The following is a 25,761-nucleotide window of genomic DNA, read 5'->3' as shown; positions in this document are numbered from 1 at the left end:
GCTCGCACAAGCCTTTTCACTTCTGCCCACAAATTTTCTATGGGATTGAGGTCAGGGCTCTGATGGACACTCCAATACCTTGACTTTGTCCTTAAGACATTTTGCCAAAACTTTGGAAGTATACTTGGGGTCATTGTCCATTTGGAAGACCCATTTGCAACCAAGCTTTAACTTCCTGGCTGATGTCTTGAGATGTTGCTTCACTATATCCACAATTTCTCCCTCATGATGCCGTCTATTTCGTGAAGTGCACCAGTCCCTCCTGCAGCAAAGCACCCCCACAACATGATGCTGCCACCTCCGTGCTTCACGGTTGGGGTGGTGTTTTTCGGCTTGCAAGCCTCCCCCTTTTTCTTCCAAACATAACGATGGTCATTATGGCCAAACAGTTCTATTTTTGTTTCATCAGACCAGAGGACATTTCTCCAAAAAGAACAATATTTGTCCCCATGTGCAGTTGTAAACCATAGTCTGGCTTTTTTTAAAGCTCTCTGGGCTAGGCAGGACGAATTCGTCCCACCTACTCATCAGCCAGTTGAATCCTGTGGCGCGTTATTCAAATACCTTAGAAATGCTATTACTTCAATTTCTCAAACATATGACTATTTTACAGCATTTTAAAGACAAGACTCTCGTTAATCTAAACACACTGTCCGATTTCAAAAAGGCTTTACAACGAAAGCAAAACATTAGATTATGTCAGCAGAGTACCCAGCCTTCCAGGTTATGTTGATATAGGACTCGTTTTACTGCGGCTATAGATATTTCTGTACCCATTTCCTCCAGCATCGTCACAAGGTCCTTTGCTGATGTTCTGGGATTGATTTGCGTTCATCTCTAGGAGATAGAATGTGTCTCCTTCCTGAGTGGGATGCCGGCTGCGTGGTCCCATGGTGTTTATACTTGCTTACTATTGTTTGTACAGATGAATGTAGTACCTTCAGGCATTTGGAAATTTCTCCCAAGGATGAACCAGACTTGTGGTTGACAATTTGAGGTCTTGGCAGATTTCTTTTGATTTTCCCATGATGTCAAGCAAAGATGCACTGAGTTTCAAGGTAGGCCTTGAAATACATCCACACCTCCAATTGACTCAAATAGCCTATCTGAAGCCATGACATCATTTTATGGAATTGTCCAAGCTGTTTAAAGGCACAGTCAACTTAGTGTATGTAAACTTCTGACCCACTAGAATTGTGATTAAGTGAAATAATCTGTCTAAACAAACTGCTGAAAAAATGACTTGTGTCATGCACAAAGTAAATGTCCTAACCGACTTGCCAACTCCATAGTTTGTTAGCCTGTTTGGGATAGGGGGCAGTATTTTCACGGCCGGATGAAAAAAAAAAAAAAAGGTACCCGATTTAAACTGGTTACTACTCTTGCCCAGAAACGAGAATATGCATATTATTAGTAGATTTAGATAGAAACTTCAGTGTTTTCTAAAACTGTTTGAATGGCGTCTGAGTATAACAAAACTCATATGGCAGGCAAAAACCTGAGAAGATTCCAAGCAGGAAGTGGCCTGTCTGAGAATTTGTAGTTCTTTTGGTTCTCTATCAAAACTACAGCATTTGTGCTGTTACGTAGCACTTGCTAAGGCTTCCATTGGCTCTCTAAAGTGGATTGAGGCGTCTCCTGTCTCTGGGCAGAGTACAGTAGCTCAGTTTGTCAGTAGTCTGCCTGGTGACAAAGAGATTGGATATGCGCGGTCCCGCGACCATGCTGTTTTTTCCTTTTCCTCTTTGAATGAATACACTATTGTCTGGTTGGAATATTATCGCTAGTTTACGAGAAAAATACCATAAAAATTAATTTCAACAGCGTTTGACATGCTTCTAAGAACAGTAAAGGAATATCTTGAATTTTTTTGTCTCGAAATGCGCTCACACGTTACGACCTGAACGCACGAACAAAACTGAGGTATTTGAATATAACTATGGATTCTTTGGAACAAAAACAACATTTCTTGTGGAAATAGCAGTCCTGGGAGTGCATTCTGACGAAGATCAGCAAAGGTAATACAATTTTTTCTAATAGTAATTCTGAGTTTAGTGAGCCCGAACTTGGCGGGTGTCAAAATAGCTAGCCGTGATGGCCGAGCTATGTACTCAGAATATTGCAAAATGTGCTTTCTCCGAAAAGCCATTTTAAAATCTGACATAGCGATTGCATAAAGGAGTTCTGTATCTATAATTCTTAAAATAATGTATTTTGTCAACATTTATGATGAGTAATTTAGTAAATTCACAGGAAGTTTTGGGTGGGAATGCATGTTCTGAACATCACATGCTAATGTAAAAAGCCATTTTTGGATATAAATATGAACAAAACATGCATGTAGTGTATAACAATGTCCTAGGAATGTCATCTGATGAAGATAAAGGTTAGTGCTTCATTTAGCTGTGTTTTGGGTTTGTGACATATGCTTGCTTGGAAAATGGCTGTGTGATTATTTTTGGCTATGTACTCTAACATAATCTAATATTTTGCTTTCACTGTAAAGCCTTTTGTAAAGACAATGTGGTTAGATTAACCTGTTAGGGCTAGGGGGCAGTATTGACACGGCTGGATAAAAAAAACATACCCGATTTAATCTGGTTACCACTCCTACCCAGTAACTAGAATATGCATATACTTATTACATATGGATAGAACACCCTAAATTTTCTAAAACTGTTTGAATGGTGTCTGAGTATAACAGAACTCATTTGGCAGGCAAAACCCTGAGACATTTTCTGACAGGAAGTGGATACCTGATGTGTTGTATTACCTTTAAACCTATCCCATTGAAAAACACAGGGGCTGAGGAATATTTTGGCACTTCCTATTGCTTCCACTAGATGTCACCAGCCTTTACAAAGTGTTTTGAGTCTTCTGGAGGGAGATCTGACCGAACAAGAGCCATGGAACGATGATGGCCCATTAGACACCTGGCGCGCGAGTTCATGTTGGGTACCCTCGTTCCAATACGTTATAAAAGAGTATGCATTCGTCCACCTTGAATATTATTCATGTTCTGGTTAAAAAAATGCCCTAATGATTTATGCTATACATGTTTGAACGAACGTAAATATATTTTTTCCCCTCGTTCATGACGAGAAGTCCGGCTGGCTTAGATCATGTGCTAACAAGACGGAGATTTTTGGACATAAATGATGAGCTTTTTTGAACAAAACTACATTCGTTATGGACCTGTGATACCTGGAAGTGACATCTGATGAAGAGAATCAAAGGTAATGGATTATTTACATAGTATTTTCGATTTTAGATCTCCCCAACATGACGTCTAGTCTGTATCGCAACGCGTATTTTTCTGGGCGCAGTGCTCAGATTATTGCAAAGTGTGATTTCCCAGTAAGGTTATTTTTAAATCTGGCAAGTTGATTGCGTTCAAGAGATGTAAATCTATAATTCTTTAAATGACAATATAATATTTTACCAATGTTTTCTAATTTTAATTATTTAATTTGTGGTGCTGACTTGACTGCCGGTTATTGGAGGGAAACGATTTCCTCAACATCAATGCCATAGTAAAACGCTGTTTTTGGATATAAATATGAACTTGATAGAACTAAAAATGCATGCATTGTCTAACATAATGTCCTAGGAGTGTCATCTGATGGAGATTGTAAAAGGTTAGTGCATCATTTTAGCTGGTTTTATGGTTTTGGTGACGCCTGTCTTTGAATTGACAAAACATTACACACAACTCTTGTAAATGTACTGTCCTAACATACTCTAAATTTATGCTTTTGCCGTAAAACCTTTTTGAAATCGTAAAACGTGGTTAGATTAAGGAGATGTTTATCTTTCAAAGGGTGTAAAATAGTTGTATGTTTGAAAAATTTGAATTTTGACATTTATTTGGATTCAAATTTGCCGCTCTTGAAATGCACCTGCTGTTGATGGAGTGCACCACGGGTGGCACGCTAGCGTCCCACCTGGCCCATAGAGGTTAACAAGAAATTTGTAGAGTGGTTGAAAAACGACTTTTAATGCCTCCTACACAAGTTTCTGTATACACAAAAGTATTTGGACACCGCTTCAAATTAGTGGATTGGGCTATTTCAGCCACACTAGTCGCTGACAGGTGTGTTTAAAAAAATTATATATCTATATATTTTTTTAACTCACACAGCCATGCAATCTCTATAGACAGACAGTGACAATAGAATGGCCTTACTGAAGAGCACAGTGACTTTTTACGTAGAACCATCATAAGATGGCACCTTCTCAACAAGTCATTTCATCAAATTTCAACACTGCTTGAGCTGCCCCGGTCAAATGTAAGTGCTGTTATTGTGAAGTGGAAACATCTAGGAGTAACAACGGCTCAGTCGCAAAGTGGTAGGCCACAAGCTCACAGAACGGAGCTGCCAAATGCTGAACTGTGCTCGGTTGCAACACTCACTACAGAGTTCCAAACTGCCTCCGGAAGCAAAGCTAGCACAAGAACTGTTCGTTGTGAGCTTCATGAAATGGCCGAGCAGCTGCACACAGGCCTAAGATCGCCATGCGCAGACAAGCGTCAGCTGGAGTGCTGTAAAGCTCACTGCCAGTGGACTCTGGAGCAATGGAAACATGTTCTCTGGATGTCACCATCTGGCAGTCCGACAAACTAATCTGGGTTTGGCGGATGCCAGGGGAACGCAACCTACCCAAATGCATAGTGCCCACTGTAAAATTTGGTGGAAGAGGAATAATGGGCTGGGCTGTTTTTTATGGTTCGAGCTAGCCCCTCGAGTCCCAGTGAAGGGAAATCATGAACACTACAGCATACAAAGACCGTCTAGACAGTTGTGCTTCAGACTGTTGCAACAGTTTGGGGAAGGCCCTTTCCTGTTTCAGCATGACAATGCCCCCATGTACAAAGCAATATCCATACAGAAATGGTTTGTCAAGATCAGTGTGGAAGAACTTGAATGACCTGCAAAGAGACCTGACCTCAACCCCATTGAACTAGGGCTGGGCGATATGGCCTAAAAAAAATTTTAAATCCTCCCTCAAAATAATGGGTGATTCACAATATACAGCTAAATAAGCATTGTACAATTTAAAAAAAGTCAAATACACTGCATTTCAAACAGACTAAAAGCCCTGAATTATTGCAGTTATACCGAGGTGAAATATAAGCCTTCCACAGTCATAAGACCCACTAATAAACAATTTGATTAAATTAACTTGCTTTTTTGTAATAATCACCAATCTGTCTTTCAAGTCTATGAAAATGCCCTTGTTAGAAATTTAACTAGAACCATGAATGCACATTCACTAATAATGACTCAAATTAACATAGGTCATGTCACCAACATGTGGGAATGTTGATAAGCCAGTTCATCTTTACATTTCAAGTTTAGGCAACTTGGATCCATTTGCTAGTTAACAAGGTTGAACTGTTATGAACACAACCTTCTGCCGCCAACTGTTTGAAAAGCATGTTACCATGTCATTCTGAACAAAGTGGACAAGTTGCCAATTCCTTATATAAAATAAAAGTTGGGTTTAATGCTTATTGCACATTTACAAAACAGACAGCTAATAGTAGTCTTTGGCTAAAATGCTGCTAACCTAACAATTCCACGCACGACAAACAGTACTCATTTTCCAGAATCAATGTTCATTGATACTGTCGTTTAAGTATAATCGTTGGAAGATCAAACCTCCGAGCTGACATGGTAAAAATCTGTCGTTCTGCCCCTGAACAAGGCAGTTAACCCACTGTTCCTAGGCCGTCATTGAAAATATGAATTCTTAACCTCTTTGGGCTGGGGGGGGGGGGGGGAGTATTTTCACATTTGGATGAAAAGCGTGCCCAGAGTAAACTGCCTGCTACTCAGGCCCAGAAGCTAAGATATCTACTAATAATATGCATTTGGATAGAAAACACTGAAGTTTCTAAAACTATTTGCATGATGTCTGAGTACAACAGAACTCAAGGCAGGCAAAAACCTGAGAAAAATCCAGCCAGGAAGTGGGAAATCTGAGGTTTTCCAAGTGATTGCCTATCCAATATACAGTCTAAATTTGGTCAGATTGCACTTCCCACGGCTTCCACTAGATGTCAACAGCCTTTAGAACGTTGTTTCAGGCTTCTATTGTGAAAGGGGAGCGAGTAAGACCAGTCACAGTACGAGCCTCAGCTGAAAGCCTTTAGTTTAGTCACGCACGCGGCCGTGAGCATGAGCTCAGTTCCCTTTCATTTCTAAAGTCAAAGGAATTGTCCGGTTGGAATATTATTGAAGATTTATGATAAAAACATCCTAAAGATTAATTCTATACATCATTTGACATGTTTCTACAAACTAATGGAACTTTGACTTTGTCTGGACTTAGTGCACACGCCTTGTGCATTTGGAATAGTGAACTAACCGCGAACAAAAAGGAGGTATTTGGACATAAAGATTAACTTTATCGAACAAAACATTTATTGTGGAACTGGGATTCTTGGGAGTGCATTCTGATGAAGATCAAAGGTAAGTGAATATTTATAACACTATTTCTGACTTTTGTTGACTCCACAACATGGTGGGTATCTGTATGACTTGTTTTGGTGGCTGAGCGCTGTACTCAGATTATTGCATAGTGTGCTTTCACTTTTTTTTCTTTCTTTTCTTTTAAAAAAATCTGACAGCGATTGCATTAAGGAGAAGTTTATGCATAGGATTATAGATAACACTTGTATCTTTCAACGTTTGAGTATTTCTGTAAATTGACGTGGCTCTCTGCAAAAATCACTGGATGTTTTGTAGGCAAAACATTACTGAACATAGCGCACCAATGTAAACAGATGTTTGGATATAAATATGAACTTTATCGAACAAAACATACATGTATTGTCTAACATGAAGTCCTATGAGTGCCATCTGATGAAGATCAAAGGTTAGTGATTCATTCTCTATTTCTGCTTTTTGTGACTCCTCTTTTGCTGGAAAATGGCTGTATGTTTTGTGACTAGGCGCTGACCTAACAAAAATATGGTATGCTGTTGCCGTAACGCCTTTTTGAAATCAGACACTGGCTGGATTAACAAGAAGTTTCTTTAAAATGGTGTATAATACTTGTATGTTTGAGGAATTTGAATTATGAGATTTGTTGTTTTGAATTTGGCGTCCTGCAATTTCACTGGCTGTTGTCGAGGTGGGACGCTAGCGTCCCACATATCCCAGAGAGGTTAACTGACTTGCTTAGTTAAATAAAAAAAAAAGGGAGTCTTCTCTGCACACAATGAGGTGTTGAGACAAATTGTATCGGTTGAAAAGTTAACTACTCTATTAGAGTAAAATAATGTCTCAATGTGTGTCCATATTACCAATTATTTTGAACCAAACCTCAAATATCGAGTTGAAACCGTTTGCCAGAGGAAACGTGATCTATCAACTTCATTGGCGCGAGAGGCAGGGGCTTGGTGTGTGTAAACGATAGAGGAAGAGTAAACTCTGGCCAAAATAAGGCCAATGTGTTTCTATGGGCTTATTTTGGACCCAAGCTTGTTGCCCACCTTCAGGACGACACCCAGCCTCGCTACTGTCTATAGCCTCGCTACTGTTATTATTCACTGTCTTTTTATTTCCTTACTAAACAATTGTTCACCTAATACCTATTTTTTTACTTAAATTGCACTGTTGGTTAGGGCCTGTCAGTAAGCATTTCACTGTAAGGTCTACACCTGTTGTATTCGGCGCACGTGACAAATAAAATTTGATTTGAGACGTACATCTCGTCATCATGTACAGATCTCTGGTGTAAATGGGGAGGTACACAGGAGCGAAGACCAAAAATAACACATTAGAACATGCGGACATAAACACTCAAACAACCTCAATTCTTCCAGGCATGTAATATTACCCAAAACCAAATTAATTCCATATAGTCGCCCAGCCCTACATCCAACACCTTCGGGATGAACTGGAACGCCAACTGCAAACCAGGCCTAATTCCCCAATATCAGCGCCTGTCCTCACTAATGCTTGTGGCTGAATGGAAGCAAGTCCCTGCACTAGATGTTGGAACATTGCTGGAAAGCAGCAGGGGGGGGGGTTACATTACAGCCATATCCTAAAGTGGATTCATTTCTTTTTTTAAAGTAATCTACAACCACCCCATAATGACAAAGCGATTAAAGGTTTTGTAAATCTATTGAAAACAAAAATACCATATTTACATAAGCATTCAGAACCTTCGCTATGAGCTCAGGTGCATCCTGTTTCCATTGATCATTCTTGAGATGTTTCTACAACTTGGAGTTCACCTGTGGTAAATTCAATAGATCGGACATGATCTGGAAAGGCACACCTGTTTATATAAGGTCCCACAGTTCTCTGGTCTGATGAAACCAAGATAGAACTCTTTGGCTTGAATGCCTAGTGTCAGGTCTGGAGGAAACATGGCACCATCCCTAAAAGTTAAGCGTGGTGGTGGCAGCATAATGCTTTTGGGATTTTTTGCAGCAGCAGGGACTGGGAGACTAGTCAGGATTGAGGGAAAGATGAACAGAGCAAAGTACAGAGAGATCCTTGAAGTCCTGAGCGCTCGAGCAGGTTCTCAGACTGGCCAAAGGTTCACCTTCCAACAGGACAACGACCCTAAGCACACAGCCAAGACAACACAGGAGTGGCTTCGGGACAAGTCTCAATGTCTTTGAGTGGCCCAGCCAGAGCCTGGACTTGAACGCCATCGAACATCTCTGGGGAGACCTTAAAATATCTATGCAGCAACACTCCCCATCGAACCTGACAGAGCTTGAGAGGATTTGCAGAGAAGAATGTGAGACTTCCCAAATACAGGTGTGCCAAGCTTGCAGCATCATACCTAAGAAGACGAGGCTACAGTCGCTGCCAAAGGTGCTTCAACAAAGTACTGAATAAAAGGTCTGAATAGTTATGCACATGGGATCTTTCCTTTAACAAATTTGCAATCATTTCTAGAAACCTGTTTTAGCTGTGTCATTATGGGGTATTGTTTGTAGATGGATTAAATTGTCCCCCCCCCTCAATTTTAGAATAAGGCAGCAAGGCTGGACAAAGTTGAATTACTGTTTAACAAATGCCGCCTCACTTTCCTCCATAACACGAAAAAAAACTGCAGTTATTTTGCCAATATATGCAGCTCTTTGTTTATTATGCGCTGTCCACTCTCCCAAGTTGATGCCCAAGAGATCAAACAGCCTTAGATCATGGTCAAGCCTCGGATTGGACAGTGAAACGCACACACTTGCACCTGCAGGCGATGTGCAGATGTTCTCTCTCATGCGGTCATTGCTGAAGCCAGCACAAAATCCTACTATTTTTGCATCCAGGTTAAACGTGGGAGTCCCTCATTATAAACAGTCAGTTAAATGTATGGTTATTGCATCATTTCAGATCTATGAGACTAAACAATGTAATTTAACCAACTGACTGGCCAGCAATCAGGGAATTCATCAGCAAAGACATTGTGCAAGCTGATAGTATTTTGGACAACCAAATTTAAGTCAAACTTATTGATGAAATCAAAGTGTGTCAGCTGTATGGTGATTTGTGATTCATAACTTACATTTCACCGGTACTACCAGTAGTTGTAGGCCAACCAATAACGCAACGACAAAATGCGTTTAAGTGATGATGCGCCGCCGAGAACAGCTAACATGTCAAGCTAAGTACATCGCCAGTGCACGCACACTTCGTGCAGAACAGCAGGTGGGGGCTTTGTGGTAGCCAGACGAGACAATTGAAGGTGGTGAGCAAAGTTACTGGGCTCAAAATTAGTCACGCTTGCTCTATATAGATTGATGCTTCTAGTTGGGCATGTTATAACCTATTGTCATCAACAACAAAAAAATTATACTCCATGGCTGGATTTATGCATTTTGTCCCCCAATGCTACCTTAATTTTGGCAGACCTAACTTGATTGACCCTCTTGCTACAAGGCCTGGTCTATGAGAGGCCTAATCATTTGTATGAATATTTTGTTAATGCCTAGGCTATAGACGCATTCAGGTAATGAAGTCATTATGCATCAACATTTTAAATTTGATTACATATATTTATTGTCAATCATTCTCAAATGTGTTAGGCTTTACAATTAAGTACATTAATGAACTGATAATACATTCATACCCGTTTTCGAAAATAATTTTTTAATATGATAGGCTGTATAATAGAATGCAATTTATGTGAATAATGTTTAATGTTAATTTGTGTATTAATAATAATAATCTGAAAATCGGTCTGAAATGGAATATTTCTCCTATTGTTTATGTCCATATAGCCTAGGACAATGTGGTTCCTTCCAAGTACTGTTATTCCTTATTCACTTAATGTAAAAAAGTTGCACTTGCTCACCTCACTTTTCTGTGAGGGAAAATCCGTTAAACAGCGAATCAATTGTCTGGCCTAATGTAAAAACATGGAAAAGGTCAAGGGGGTCTGAATATTTTCCAAAATGCACTGGATGTTTTGGCTTGAAAAACATGCTGAAATAATGGATTTGTAAAGGAGGCGTTTGTTCCTTCCAACTGAATTGACTATTCCCTTTGTTAATATAGAGAAAACCAACAGACCATGGGAAGATGTTAATGTTGGCCCTGTTAGGATCTGAGCCGCTACCACAAGCGGTCAGACTTGATTTGGGCCCTTTTAGCAATAGTGTGTAGTAAAGGGAGAGTGAAATTAGACCATGAATATTCAAAGTCACGCACATGTAAGAAATTAGGATTCAAATGGGAAATAATTATTGTGCAGAATGGTTAAGAACTCAAGTTCACTCTAGGAAAAATATGGTTATTCTAAAACATGTTGCCATTGCATATGGCTTTAGAGGAAAAAGAAGATTCAGAAATATTACTCACCTAGGATGCGGGTGGCTTCACTGCGGCCACTGTCCAGGCCATGCGTCTCAGGGCGGTTGTAGCCACTGAGCTGAGATAGGAGGGCTTCAGGGGAGGGTCCGGATGAGGCCTTTCTTAGCTGGGCCTGGAGAGCCATGGCATTCCTTCTAGCGTGTTCCGCACAGAAGGTCACCCTGAATGTAGACACAAGAATCACACGCAAGATAAGAACTAAAGTCAGAGAATTCAAGATTGTGCAGATATTTCTGAAGAACTGACTTACTGAAAGTAAAAGACTCAGTATTCATTGATACACTAAGGGATTTCCCAGATTCAAGCCCACATATATCAAAACGCGGGTTTTGAGAGTTCGATCAAATGCATTTATATCCAAGTTGCTTCATTCACCCTTCTTTCTTTTCCACCTTCGGGGCTGCGTTCAGGCAGCGCTTGCCATTCTTGTTGGAGACGTAGCTACACTGTCTGTAAGGGGCGTTCTTGTCCTCCAGGACGTGTTTGATGCAGAACTCCAGGCCCTCCAGGCGCGGCTGGGAGCAGGGTCGCTGGGTGAAGGAGCAGGCCTGGGGCTCCTGGGTACGGGCGGTCTGGGCCACACGGCCTCTGCTCGATGGCAACACGTGGATCCTTATCCTGTTCATCACTGGTCCTGGAAGGGAAATACATGTTCCGGTGAGTACCAGGGGCTGAATTAGCAACCCTACAGTTACAAATTGACATAGCTACTTAGGTGAGACCAGGCGAACATTGACATTAGTCATTTAAGCAGACTTATCCAGAGCGACTTTTTTTATGCCGTCTCCCGTGAGAATCGAACCCACAACCCTGGCGTTGCAAGCACCATGCTCTACCAACTGAGCCCAACGGGATACCAGAATATGTAGTAGCAAGAACACAGGGGCAGTTACAATAGAATTGTGATACTACAATACAACAAACATGGGACAGGATCAAATCAAATGAAAACGTTCATTGTGTCCGTTGACGGACCGGACCCATGTCACATAAAGTTAATCTGTAATTCAAGCCTTACTCAATTCTCTTTCGTCAAGCATTGCCACAACCTCAGCAATCAATCGTTATACTAAAACATGTGCATCAGCATACCAGTGACAAACAAAATAACCAGAAATAAAAATATGAAAAAGTCGAGTACAGGGCACTACTCATGACATCTGTCCAGCCAATATGCCACATGGTTTCAGAGCTGAAATTTGCACATACTGCCGATTGATAAAAATGCCTAGTTACAAAAAAAAGTTTAATACAATAAATTACGCATAACAGTAGACACGGACCTTTTAATTGCAAAAATGTTTATAACAAATGTTAGTTAATTGCTACGTTATCTACCAAGCCATTTGTTGTAGCTAGCTGCCAAACAAATATGTTCAGGATAAAACAAACTGTACTCCACCATCTGTGCCAAACACTTGTGCTGTGACGATCCTGCATAAAACCCAATCACGCGCCACATGGAACAGGTCCGCCTCCTTTTAGCTCAACGACAGCAAATTGTAGCTTTTGTGTTAGCTTGTTAGCCAGTTAGCTTTAGCAGCCATGTTTGTTCAGCGTTCCTTAGTCTCTGTAGCAACATATACTGGTTTATTCACTGTCGTTGATGTACAGATGCACTCTGATGTAATCAAAATATGTTACTAATCCAAAAAGGACTTTCATATAACATCATGGTTAATATAACGGCGAGGAGCTTACCGTGTCCTTACCTAGGCAGTTCTCGAAGCACAATGGCACTGCGTCGTTTTTCCCGCACTCTCCTATCAATGTCTTGAGAAGATGGACCCACCCCATTTGAGCTTTGATTGGTCCAGACTAGTGGGTGGGAAATACACGATAGGTTGAAAGACCTGACTCTCAAATTACAAAACCCACATCTGAGCAAGTAGATATTCAATGTAGCTTGCGACTTCAGTATATTATTATTTCTGTAAACAAAGATTGTTGCATGATCATAAAATACAAAATAAAAATGAAAGGGATATTTTTTCTTAAACATTTATTGACATGGGATTATATCAACCACATTTAAAAAATGAACTTTGTTGACAACAAAATAACGCATACCTTTAGTTATTTTAAACAATATATATCCCAAAAATGTCAATTACAAACCTGAGTTGTGGTACAACTAAAACATTAAGACGTGACAATGTGTACAGACAGATACAACTTTTGAGCAGTTAATGAAGTACAAAGGAGTAGCTATGTGATTTTGCATTTGGTTGCATGAGTGTCTTCCATCTATTTTCATAATTTCAGCTTAATTTTGTGGTCGTTCTTGTTTAAACAAGCACTCGCACAAGATATATTGCATACAGTCATCCATGTATCAGTTCAAGTCCAATCATTCTTAGCTTAATTTAGTACTAATGAATGTCTTATTATATAATATAAAACAGAATAGAAGCATACTGTTCCTAGTAATACAAGTGATAATTTCCTCAGTTTTTAAGAAATAAGCTATGTTTGTTAGACAATCCTGATGGGATAACGTTTCAGTGCATTTTGAAGCATATCCATGTTTCTCTTCATATATCATCATAAAGGCTTACCTGAGTGACAAAAATCAATGGTTGGACTCAAGTACTGTAGAAACTTGGCAGACTTAGGCCATTTTATGTAGCCTTGGAAACAGCAGAAATGTATTTCCATCATGGGTCAGTTAAAGTAATAGAAAACAGCCCCCAGAATAATGACAACTCTTTCCTTTATATACAAAAACAAACAGCAGGAACACCGCATGATCAAATCAGTATGCTACAGCTGTGTTACATGATCTCCAACAAATGAATCTGTCCATTGGCAGCTTATTGGACCAAGAGAGTTCTGATAAAAATGTCTGAAACATGTCAGAGCTAAGTTATAGCCCACTTCATTTCCACTATCACAATCTTAAAGATGATTCCCAACACATGATTAAATGAGAGAGAATACCAGTTTATGACCAATAAACATGACAAACAGCATAACTGGACATAAAGGGAACGATTATTATTATCTTAATTGAACAAGTCCTTTACACAGAAATGAAATCCTGACAAGGATGGTTGACAGTGGTACGAGAGATTTTTTTAAAATGTTAAACCCTCTAGTCTCTCAGTTAAGCATGTGTAATCACCACGAACAAACCAGAAAAAAACTGCTGTATTATCTAAATATAGACAAAAGAATACACCCCTTACTAAAATTGCCCAAAACGGGAATTTCAATTTCATTCAAATAAGTGAAGACTTCAGTTACTGTTAAAACAGTAAAAGTAACACTTAATTCTGTTCAAAACACTAAAAAATACAATCAGTCCATTATCAAAATGATTGACACTGCTGTGGTTTGTATATGAATATGCAGATACACTACATGGCCAAAAGTATGTGGACACCCGCTAGTCGAACACCTCATTCCAAAATCATGGGCATTAATATGGAGTTGGTCCACCCTTTCCTGTTATGACAGCCTCCACTCTTCTGGGAAGGCTTTCCACTAGATGCTAGAACATTGTTGCGGGGACATGCTTCCATTCAGCCACAAGAGCATTAGTGAGGTCGAGCACTGTTGGGCGATTAGGCCTGGCTCCCGCTCGGCCTTCCAATTCATCCCAAAGGTGTTCGATGGGAGTTGAAGTCAGGGCTCTGTGCAGGCCAGTCAAGTTCTTCCACACCGATCTCGAAAACCATTTCTGTATGGACCTCGCTTTGTACACGGTGGCATTGTCATGCTGAAACAGGTAAGGACCTTCCCAAATCTGTTGCCACAAAGTTTGATGCACAGAACAGTCTAGAATGCCATTGTATGCTGTAGCGTTAAAATTTCCCAGACCATTATTGCTCCTCCAACAACATTTACAGTTGACACTATGCATCCAGGCAGGTAGCGTTCTTCTGGTATCTGCCAAACCCAGATTTGTCTGTTGGTCTGCCAGATGGTGAAGCGTGATTCATCACTCCAGAGAATGCGTTTCCACTGCTCCAGAGTCCAATGATGGCGAGCTTCACACCACTCCAGCCGACGCTTGGCATTGCGCATGGTGATCTTAGGCTTATGTGCGGCTGATTGGCCATGGAAACCCATTTCATGAAGCTCCCAACGAACACTTGTGTAAATGTTGCTTCCAGAGGCAGTTTGGAACGCGGTAGTAAGAGTCGCAACCGAGGACAGACAATTTTACACGCTACAGCACTCGACGGTCCAGTTTTGTTAGTTTGTGTGTCATACCACTTCACAGCTGAGCAGTTCTTGCTCCTAGATGTTTCTATTTCACAATAACATCACTTACGGTTGACTGGGGCAGCTCTAGCAGGGCAGAAATTTTACAAACTGACATTTTGGAAAGGTGGCAGCCTATTACAGCTCCACGTTGAAAGTCACTGTACGGCCCAGTCTACTGCTTATGTTTGTATATGGAGATTGCATGGCTGTGTGCTCGATTTTATACACCCGTCAGCAACGGGTATGTCTGAAACAGCAAAATCCACTAATTTGAATGAGTGTCCACATACTTTTGGCCATGCAGTGCATGTACTGTAGTATAAACTCTGAATGTTAGTGTAAGCATTTGACTGTTAACATTTTACAACCATTTAAAACAATGACTGTAACACACAAATCTAGGAACTAAAATATAAGCCGTATCAATTTACAGGATTTTTAGCAACTTTTTTTCTTAACAAAATATTTGTCCACTTTCACCAATTTACATTATTAATATTAAACAATTGTTCACAAAATAATGCAGAGATTACAAAACAAAAGTATTGACAAAACAAGGACAAAAAAACCTCAGTGACTACAGTATTTTGAAAAACAAAATGTTGAAAACGATGGCTTTGAAGACATGCATTCTGAAATAGGCCTGTGTAAGGAGCACTCAACTATCCTTCAGTTCAACACAGCAGAAAGGGGCAGTTAGTATTTATAAAAATAAAAAAAATACCTTACTCAAAAGCATTCAATACTAATAATAAATAGTATATTTCAAAAACATTCTGAAAAAGACTAATTGTTAGCAAGACTTTAAAATGTAATAAGTGAAGCAAACAAGTTTGTTTCCTCTAATAGGCATTCAAACATGTAATGTTTGACTTTTTTTTTAAAACAGCTATGGCTCAAATATTATGCCCGCCATTCCATAAAATTTGATTTGAGTTCATATCATGATAAAGTATTTACATTGTGAATAAATAATTAATTTTGTTCGTTTCATTTTTTGCAAGCTTTTCTTTCACACCTCCTGTTATTGCCCCACAGATGTATGGAATATGATGTGACGAGGGAGACACTTCAGCACATACATCACTGAAAAGTATGTATTAGTACATTTCTTTGCTGTCAAGTTGAAAACCACAACATGATCCATACAAACACATAAAAGGGACAAAATTCACAGAGCAAATATCTTATGTAACATGGTTGGATGCATCTACAGGTACACTGTCAGTAATTCACCCCTTCATTAGGGATCATTTGGGTAGAGGGGGTAGCGGAGGTGGAGGTTCAGCAGGCAGAGGTGGTGGTCGAGATCCCCCTCTAGACCCGCCGCTGTATCTGTACTCCACGTATTGAGACCGGCAATCAAACATGGGAGGCTGGGCAGGCTGCACCCCCTGAGCACTCAGTAAAGAGTTCAGCATCTCAAACGTGTCCTGGTACTCATTCGACTGGCTACCAACACCTGCATTGTGTCCGTTAGTGTCCGGCTTGTCCCCCTTGGAGTGAGAGTAGTTTCCCTGGTGGAGGGAGGGGTGACCCAGGGAGGGGAGGATGTCAGTGGGGTGTGCCCCCAGGGAGTGTGCTCCAGAGGCAGCTAAAAGAGCAGGCAGCTGGTGAGCTGAGTTCCTGGAGGACTTAGAGACTTTGGACGAGTGGGAGCCCTGGGACTCCGTGGAATGTGTCCTCTTTCGAGACACAGAGGAAGAGGAGCTCATTCTAGACGAGTCACTGGGGGCTTTTTTGCTGCTGCTTCCTCCTACAGCTCCAGCAGCACTGGCTGAGTGTTTATGTGACGAGGACGAAGAGACAGAAGCACCGCTAAAAGATGACGATGAATGATGGTGGTGGTGGTGATGATGATGATGGTGGTTGGAACGTTCTCGGTGCTTTCCCTCCCTAGTCTTGCCCCCCTCCTCTCCCGAGCCTCCACTGCGTACTTTCTCAGGCACCCGAATTCTCACTTTGATGTCCTTTTCTCCTCCTGCTCCTCTGTTCCCTCCTCCACTGTGCCTCCCGCCTCCCCCAGACCCCAGAGGGAGACGCATCTTCAGGGAGCTGCGCTCGCCCCTCTCCTTTTCCAGGGGGATCTTGAGGATGATAGGCGAGGGGCTGCTGAGGTCAGAGGAGGCCGAGCTGGAATGGTGGGAGCTGGATTGTTGCTGGTCACGGTGGTGCTTCTCCTTCCTCTGCTGCTGGCCTATCAGAGCCTGGGCTGCTGTGGCATACTCCCTCTTCACGCTCGCCTCCATGTTCTCCAGCTTCCTCTTCTGAGCAGCCAGGACGTCAGCGTGCTTGGCCCGGTACTCGCTCAGTGATACTTTGGCCGGGGCGTGCAGCTCGGCGTGGCTGGGCTGGTCAGAACCACTGCCCAGGGTCGACTTGAGCTCCAGTAGTATGGGAGCCATGGAGGAGGAAGATGAAGAGAGAGGGTTGGAGAGGCTCATCAGGCCACCCAGCGTGGTCTCAGACGACGACATGGAGACCATGCTCATCATACCATCTGTCTGATCGCCGTCCTCTGGCACCTTGGACCTCCCTCCCTTCACTGTCTGACCTGCCGCCTGGGACAAGAAGTCACAGAGTTAGGCAATGAGGGAGCTACATTTATTTAAATCAGGAAAGACCCTTTTGCGAGGGTGACCTGAAAGAAATGGAGCTATGAAAATATATGTTAAACTATGACTTACTTTCCAGTTGCGAATGCGTTTTAATCGGCTTGGTGTCTTCTCCAAGATCTGCAGGAACTCGTGGGTGAGCTCTATGGGACACAAAGTATTACAAAGGGCGATGCAATTCAGTTCCCAAGAATACAATCTAACCAACAACTGCACAAACATGCATAATGAAATTCAATCAAACTTACCATCCAGCAGCTCGAGGGTGACAGTATTGTCCACATACTCCCACCAGTGCTTGCTGTCTGTGGAGACTGGGATCTCCCAGTTGGACCACTTGCAGGCCAGGTGGATGCAAACGCAGGCCACGATGGGCGGGCTGTGCTGCAGGCAGAATGTGGTCAGGTGTAGACTACACAGCAGGTTGGGTTCCAGATAAACCAGCAGAAGGAAAATCCATGGAAACAGGGAAAATACAAGAGGGGGAAGAGAAGAAACAGATTCAGTTTCAGAACATAATGAAAAGGACAACTGTGCACCTCTTAGATGAGTGGTAATTTCATTCAAATACAGGTCATAAGATCCTCTCCTGTTTTAGATCAGACAATGTTGCATTGCATTTTTATTGAATAATGTTATATCGAACTGAAATTAAAAGCGTGAAGTTGAACAGCATACCTGTTGGTAGCCATGAAGTATGACGTCTGGGCCAAATCCTTACTCGCTGGAACAACAACACGAGAAACAAGAAAATACAATTAAAACCTGCTATGTTCAAAATAAGGACATAAAAAACATGTGGTTAAAATATGCATAAATAATACCTTTAACTAGGCAAGAAGCATTTATGTAATTTGTAAAAGCACTACTAGGGGTTGGAAACTTCACCAGTAGCCTACACAGGGACATTGTTGATGCTTACCTCTGACTAGCTGGGTGCACTTGACAACATGAGTATGTGGGTGGTCAATGGTGATTTCAAAGGCTGTAATGAATAGGGCAGAGGGGAGACAGAAAAAAAGGTTCCATGAGAGACAATTTCAAAAGAACAATCTATAAATCCTCTTTCAATGAGAATTTGAGGCTGCTAATGCAAAATACACATTTTCACTCAATAGGTACTGAATTTATTGGATATTTCAGAACTCTCACTGAGCATTAAAATAAATAATTGCCCCAGAAAACCAATGTACTTGTTTTATGAAACTACAGTAAATACTGAATGAATGCACTGCTTTAGATCTTCAGACGACAGGCCCTGTATATGACAAATGTGAATGAGTGAGTAGAGAATAAAAAAAGTTTGGCATTTACATTTGAGCCATTCATTGAGACAAAAGGTCATAGGCAAGCAATCCAAATTCTAGCAATACTGTACTAAATTCACTTGCTCTCTAATGTGATTACAACAAAAACATCCTCCATCACCACAACCCGCACCAGAATTACTTGACTCAAATGAATGGCTTAAAACCACAAGGAAAATGTGAAAAGGTTCTGTAAAAGTGGGGAACCAAAAATGCAAGACAGTAGTGATAAATAGTGAGCATATAGAACTAGGTGAGGTGTGGACGTCCAATAGAATGAACTGCTACTCAAAACTCTGCTGTGGGCAAGAACAAATATGGTTAATAGTGTCGGCAAGCAGCACATCTCTAGTTTGGAGTGAAATCACAGACCCCATTCATTTTTCCATCCCAACTTACCCAGGGTCTGGAGTATAATGCTCTCAAGAATGACCAGGTCTTGGGCTTGTTGCAGGTAAGCCTGAGGTTGAGAGGACAGGCAGGAGACAGGCATTACTCACTAGGAGGCATTCTCTCTCACCCCTTACGTCTCACTCACCCTCTTGCTTTCCCTTTACGCAGTCTTACCTTCAAGGAGGTACAACTAAGCTTGGGCGGCATCCAGATTGTCATACCTTCAGACCGACCTTGTGCCATACCGGGATATTCTTTAATACCAGCAATGAACACAAACCCCCACTGAGCCTCTAAACCAAAGGTTACGAGGATGTTATCAAGGTAAATGCCAGCTTTTAGCCAATAAAAAAAAATATGAAAAGCCGATAACTAAAATTGTTGCCGGCCAAAAAGACGCAAGGTCCTCATAAGGGACTTCAGCTAAGTATTCCCTGACTGGGCAAAATTGGAAAAGATTGTGTAGATTATCCCCCTTTCCAGCATGCCCGCCAAGAGGTGATTCTTTCTCCAAAACAGAGTTCAGAGGGACTCAAGATCGCAACTTTGTGAGGACAAAGTAACGAGGCTGATGCGCATCGCAAACTGCTCCAAAGAGTTGGACAGCTTTGACTTCCCAACAGCAGCGGCTCACTTTGAGCAGGCCAAGGTCCGCCGCAAACGCATGTAAATTGGAGGCAAATTGTGTTCGTCAGGCCCGGTCTTTGCAGTTCTGCTGCCGCCCTAAGCAAGATCAACATATGCCGCCCATGTCATGATTTGGAATGGATTGATAGACTAACGTAATGATGTCTATCATGCACAATTGGTGCATTCCAGTTGAGTTTATTCAGTAGCACTTGGAAACGAAATATCGTTGCCAACTATTCACATCAGAGAGTTACAATGTTGCAATCACTAGACAGCCAACTGCCTATAGTAAGAGTAGGGATGTAAAATTCTGCTAACTTTATCAAAATTCCCTGGTTTCCCCAAATTCCTGGTTGTAAATTTATGAATTTCCTGCTTATTCCCTCGTAATACCAGGAATCTTCTAACCATGATTTTTGGAAAACCAGGGAATTTGGGTAAAGTTACAGGAATTGCAACCCAAAGTAAGAGACAGAGTTGTTATCAATAAGCCACGTATGTCACACATGACACGAGTCACAACCCCACAATAGTTCAAATGACAATAAACACAACATTTCTCAACATCATCCAATAGAACTGTAAAAAGAGTGAGATATCATTTGAGATTTGGAAACAAGTGCTTTCATAAACCCATGGCGCGGGCTCGTGTCACAGGAGTATTGTAAAATAAGCTTGAACCAGCCTTAATGAAATTTGTGTATTTGATTGTCCAACATCAGTTTTATAATTTCTTCATTTTGTGGCCACCAAGAGGGGTCTATTTCTACTGCTGTGGTGCTGAATTGCAGCGAGAATGGGGAGTGGGGCAGCCCTGGTGTTCGTAGACACCCATGTTTTGTTATTCATTAGACCTAATTAAAATGTTCATGGCTAGGCTAAATTAAATTAGAGGCCCAGATTGTAATTGAAAAGACCTGTGTTTTGTTATTTATTAATTCAAATATTCATACAAACAGCCTATTGGACAGGTCGTTTCCAAATTATATTATATTTTGAAGTGGTATTGTATTACTGTGTAAGTGAGTTGTTCTTCTAGGTTAAATGTTTTTATTTTTTTATTTATTATATTGAGTTACGATTTATAGCAGGGATGAAGACAACGGGCAATGGACATCATTCTACTTTATTACAACATTACAGGATAATCTCTATTCTGTTAAGATGAATTATAATAATCTAATCTAAATGTGATTTTGAACACCGTGGCTGGACACCTTAATGCGTTACGCACCAAATGCATATGGACATAGGGTCAATATATCAAATGTCTTTGCCAGACATGTTGTCTGGCGCCATATTTTCCTACCAGAAACCCTGGTAAAATCCCAGAGAGAACTAAATGCTAACGAGCACTTTGTGAACATTTTATACAGTCTCTGACCTAAACTATTTTCAGGACAGACGTCCCAGCTGGTGAAGTTATACAAGTAACTCAGAAAGGCTACTCAGTTTGCTGCACGCATAGAACAAATATAAGACAGCAAGGATCTTGATCCATGAGCGGATTCTCTGCTGTTACCAAGCAAAGCATGATTTTGGACGAAGCTAACCACTTAGCTAGATAGCTAACTAGTGACTAAATTAGCAAACCAAATGCAACTGCAGAGCATTTAGCATATTTTAGATAGTTAACCTAACATAGGGCTCTAGTCTCTTGTGTGCTTGTAAACAAACACCACGTAACTGGAGACTACAGGTAAGCTTCATATTGAAAAATGATTTGACAGGTGAAATGAAGAACACAATCTTCTTTATTTCCTAAAGTAATGCACAAGTTGACTGCAGGTACAGTACTTACTTCAAAAGTAGCTACAAATATAAAACTTCAAATAAATAGTATTGAAAAACCATCCCGTGGCTACTTCCAAATACCCTGGTATACGGTATACCGCCCAAGCCTAGGTACAACCGCCTCAAAACACCCACTGTCTGTGATAATACCAGTAGTGCAATATTTTTTTCATGAGAAAAATGAAAACATGAAGCAGACCCTTTAAAAACCTGCTACGTAAAATTGTGTGCTATAGCTTGTCAAATAAATAAATTAGACTCCAGATGACAACATATTTGTTTCCAACATTAGGGCTGTTTTCGTAAAGAAGTGAAATCCGCTTAGTGTTTTGTTTCCTTGCCACGATACAAACAAATATATTGATACTGGTATCGTCCCGGCCCTAACAAACATACCCAAATTAGTTTGTGGAGCACCATGTAAGTGCCAGAGAGAGTTCAAAGTGGAATGGCCAGACCATGGAGACTTACATCACTGCGGACGTCTGGTGAAGGGTCCTGAGGGTTGAGGCATGCATGGGTCACCTTGATAACATGCTCCAACTTGCGGGGCTGCTCCTCAACCTTTGCAGCCAGGAATAGTGTTGCTGGAGCTATGACCTAGGGGGGAAAATAGGACATTTTGATAGTGCTATGCATTTTACACGTTTCATTTCAAACTATATAAGATACAACATTTTGCAAAAGAGGATGTCAGTGCGTGCAAAGTACTTACATTTCTGTGGAACCTGGTGAACGACTGGATCATGTAGAATCGGTGCATATACACAATGGCAGTATTAATTGTTAGCTGGGACCTGATGCATAGCTACGGGTTAAGGGTTATAGCATAACAATATGACCTGATGTCTCCGTGAGATTGAACTCACTACTTTAAGGGTTAAATGACAAATAGTATGTTTGGTTGATGACAGCGTATTTTATGTAACAGTAGCTACGAACCTATTTTCAAAACTAGTTTTAGATGTAGCCGAGTGATCTAGTATTGCTGTAACTACTCCAAATGTTGGCAATGTGTGTGGTGGTACATAGTAGTATAACGTATCTCGCTGGCTAGAACTGCATTGTGGGTTAGATAGTTTGCTGTAGCTAACAAGGTAGCAAATAATGGCCACAAAGAAGCCAACCGTCTCAAATAAAATAGGTACTAAACTTTCTTAATCTCAGTTCACATGGACATTTTATCGAACAGCATTGGACACCCCACCAATACAATGTCTAATAGTTAGCTATGTAACGCACGCATTGTTTTTAAACTATTGTGTTGTTAGCCTATAGTTAACTAACTCATCGTTATATAGAGCAGATAAATAGATTGCTAGTTTTAACGTTACTCGCGTAGGCTCCCAAAACAGCGCATTAACAATTTTTGTCCAATAACGTTATCCTCTTAAAGTGTTTGATACACCAAAACCCCACGTATAATAGCTAAACAACTCTAACGTCCCTCTGCTCGGCTTTTGTTCTCTAACGTTAAAAGAAGCGTAGGCCTCGGCTGCAAAGGCCTACACTACGTTAGCTAGCCATGCTAATCACACGCAATGATGGCCGGGCCCTTGTTAGCGAGTCGAACGTCTGGGCCGCTAGTCAGTCCATACCAAGCAAATTAATAAATTGTGGTATCAACAATAACACCAACTATAAACACAATAGCCGATATTAGCTAGCAACTACCCATGCCGCCAAACCGGCTTCAACCTCTTAAAGGTAGCTAACCGCTAGCAGGCGCAAATCGTCCCGACAAAAGATACACATTGAGTCGTTGTCCCATGTCCTGTAGAAGGTTCGCAGCTTGTTGTCTGTAGGACAATTCTTTGTCTGGATCAAGCCCCGCACGGCGAGACGGGCTATTCTCGATCTGTTCTCGGGTGAAGTACCATTTGTTGTTGTTTATTGCAGAAGGAGAAGGGAAGGAAGCCGCCATTACTGAGAAGGACAATATTTTTAAAATTGTGGATCACAGGAAGTGACGTCAATTATGTGAACGGCAAGTGTCCCCAAAGCAAATATTTTGGTTCCTCTCTGTCCAAAGCAACATTTCTAAACATCTCGAATATGGTGTAAATGCAGACCGCAGTTCGGGGCGTTTCTTGATGTGGTTGTTCCCTATCAGCAAATGTTATGAGGTGTTATGGTGACTGTGGTATGAGACTGATGGTTTCTAACACAGATGATTTGTTTACATATCAGGTAAAAAAAAGTAAGTCAAGTGAATTAGCGTGGCTGGTTAGGAGACTGAGGTTAAGGTTAGGAAAAGAGTTAGGCTTAGCTAGAACGCTACAGTTGTCAACAATTGTTGTCCCCAACGCTAAAGAAACGGCCACGGACCAATGGCAAGCATCAATAGATGTAGTTATCAATGAAGATATCAATTACACCCTTCAACATCTCAGATGGAAACCATCTGTTGTCGAGGGGTGAGGAATTAATGATTACACATAATCAGTTACATGTAATCTGATAAAATAAAACTGTAATCAGTTAGGTTTTATTTTATTTCACCATTATTTAACCTGGTAAGCTAGTTGAGAACAAGTTGTCATTTACAACTGCGACCTGGCCAAGATAAAGCAAAGCAGTTTGACACATACAACAACACAGAGTTACACATGGAATAAACAAACATACAGTCAATAATACAGTAGAAAAAAAAGTATATATACAGTGTGTGCAAATGAGGTAAGATAAGGGAGGTAAAGCAATAAAATAGGCCATAGTAGCAAGGTAATTACGACATAGCAATTAAACACTGGAGTGATAGATGTGCAGAAGATGAATGTGCAAGTAGAGATACTGGGGTGCAAAAGAGCAAAATAAATAAATACAGTATGGGGATGAGTTAGTTGGATGGGCTATTTACAGATGAGCTATGTACAGGTGCAATGATCTGTGAGCTGATCTGTGAGGTTACCAACCAAACATTGTAAACATTGTAACATTGACCCACAACATTATTGGGTTTTTAAAACAATACAGCCATAGCAATTTATGTTCAAATACTTAATACTTAGATGTTGACTTATATCAATTACAAGTAATATAGACAGCATACATGGTTAATAATTGCCATTTACCTCTGCTAGATTTCATTTATCAATAAAAGCTCTATTCGTTATAATCAAGACATGGGTGGAATAAATGTTTATCTTGAACAAATATAAATGAAACAAGGTTTTCATCACTATTGATGTTTATTGCTTTGAACTGAACAAATTGGAAGGACAAATTTTACATACAGTATTTGATGGAAAAGATAAATGAGCCCCATTGAACACAAATTAAGGCCGGTCTACACACCACATGAGGGACAGAGTTTCACTGTGTGTGTTGCGAATGTATTTCTTGCACTTGATGCATGTGTACTGTGTCTTCCTGTCCTTCTTGGGTCCCCACACATCACAGCGCTTCTTGTTGCTACCGGTTGCAATCTAGAATGATGAAAACACTTAGTTCAGGAATTTTACTAACATCTCACTCACATGTATAGTTACAGCAGGCCAAGGTATGAGACACACACACACATGCAACAACATCACTCACACTTACTTCCGGTATTGGAGTTGTTAGTTCTGTGGGTCGGGCGGATGGGGCACCAGCATCCTCCTCCGATGGCTGCAGAAGCTGGGGTCCTTGGGATATGTTGCCTCCTCTGGATTTGTGGTCTTACCAATGCCTTGCCCAGCTTCTCGAGAAAAAGCCGACGCGTTGTGCATCGATGTCCAAGATGTTGAAGAATATCACAAGTGGCCAGTGTAGGGTTCTTCTTTGGTAGATGTAGCCAGTCACCAGCTTGTCTAAATTGTCCGCCCCTCCTTTTGTGGCATTGTAATCCATTATGATTTCTGGTTTTTGATGTTCCTGGCCACAGATTCTCCCATCCCTATGCAGCGTACTCATGAGTACTACATTTTTGCCTTTCTTTGGAACGTAGGACACTAGGGACGTGTCGGCCGTGAACACAAACTTAGA

The 25,761-nt window shown here is 41.0% G+C and overlaps 2 protein-coding genes across 4 annotated transcripts in view; both read right to left on the bottom strand.

Moving 5' to 3' along the window:
- The window catches only part of kansl2 (KAT8 regulatory NSL complex subunit 2), a 34,369-nt gene extending 21,740 nt beyond the window's left edge, over positions 1-12,629 (bottom strand). The window contains exons 1-3 of one of the 2 annotated variants that reach the window (XM_014135965.1): positions 12,543-12,629; positions 11,217-11,475; positions 10,830-11,002 (exon numbers count right to left, since the gene is read on the bottom strand). In XM_014135965.1, the coding sequence (XP_013991440.1) occupies positions 10,830-11,002; positions 11,217-11,467 (424 nt within the window). In that variant the 5' untranslated portion in view covers positions 11,468-11,475; positions 12,543-12,629. The remainder of the gene's footprint in view (positions 1-10,829; positions 11,003-11,216; positions 11,476-12,542) is intronic. The other variant, XM_014135966.2, reaches the window with a different exon arrangement.
- Positions 12,630-13,537: 908 nt separating this feature from the next.
- LOC106567087 (cyclin-T1) lies at positions 13,538-23,785 on the bottom strand. 2 transcript variants are annotated; one of them, XM_014135969.2, is made up of 9 exons: positions 23,544-23,785; positions 22,508-22,589; positions 22,264-22,392; positions 19,375-19,435; positions 18,591-18,653; positions 18,347-18,401; positions 17,917-18,080; positions 17,741-17,811; positions 13,538-17,614 (listed from the first exon to the last, which is right to left on the bottom strand). In XM_014135969.2, exons 1-9 carry the CDS (start codon positions 23,714-23,716, stop codon positions 16,304-16,306), a joined length of 2,109 nt encoding a protein of 702 aa, XP_013991444.1. In that variant the 5' UTR covers positions 23,717-23,785; the 3' UTR covers positions 13,538-16,303. The 2 variants fall into 2 exon arrangements, with proteins under 2 accessions (XP_013991444.1, XP_013991445.1); XM_014135970.2 differs by having other exon boundaries at positions 18,347-18,392.
- Between the last annotated feature and the right edge of the window lie 1,976 nt (positions 23,786-25,761).

Source organism: Salmo salar, chromosome ssa13 (genome assembly GCF_905237065.1).
Source record: "Salmo salar chromosome ssa13, Ssal_v3.1, whole genome shotgun sequence".
NCBI classification, from domain to species: Eukaryota; Metazoa; Chordata; class Actinopteri; order Salmoniformes; family Salmonidae; genus Salmo; species Salmo salar.
This window is presented reverse-complemented; position numbering and strand designations above follow the sequence as displayed.

Excerpts from the sequence above, each read along its gene's own strand:
- LOC106567087 (XM_014135969.2), bottom strand. The coding sequence starts at position 23,716 with ATGGCGGCTTCCTTCCCTTCTCCTTCTGCAATAAACAACAACAAATGG. Across the intron at positions 19,436-22,263 it reads CACCAGACGTCCGCAGTGAT|GCTTACCTGCAACAAGCCCA; the intron begins GTAAGTCTCCAT and ends TCTCAACCTCAG. Across the intron at positions 18,402-18,590 it reads GTGCACCCAGCTAGTCAGAG|TTGTTCCAGCGAGTAAGGAT; the intron begins GTAAGCATCAAC and ends TTTCTCGTGTTG.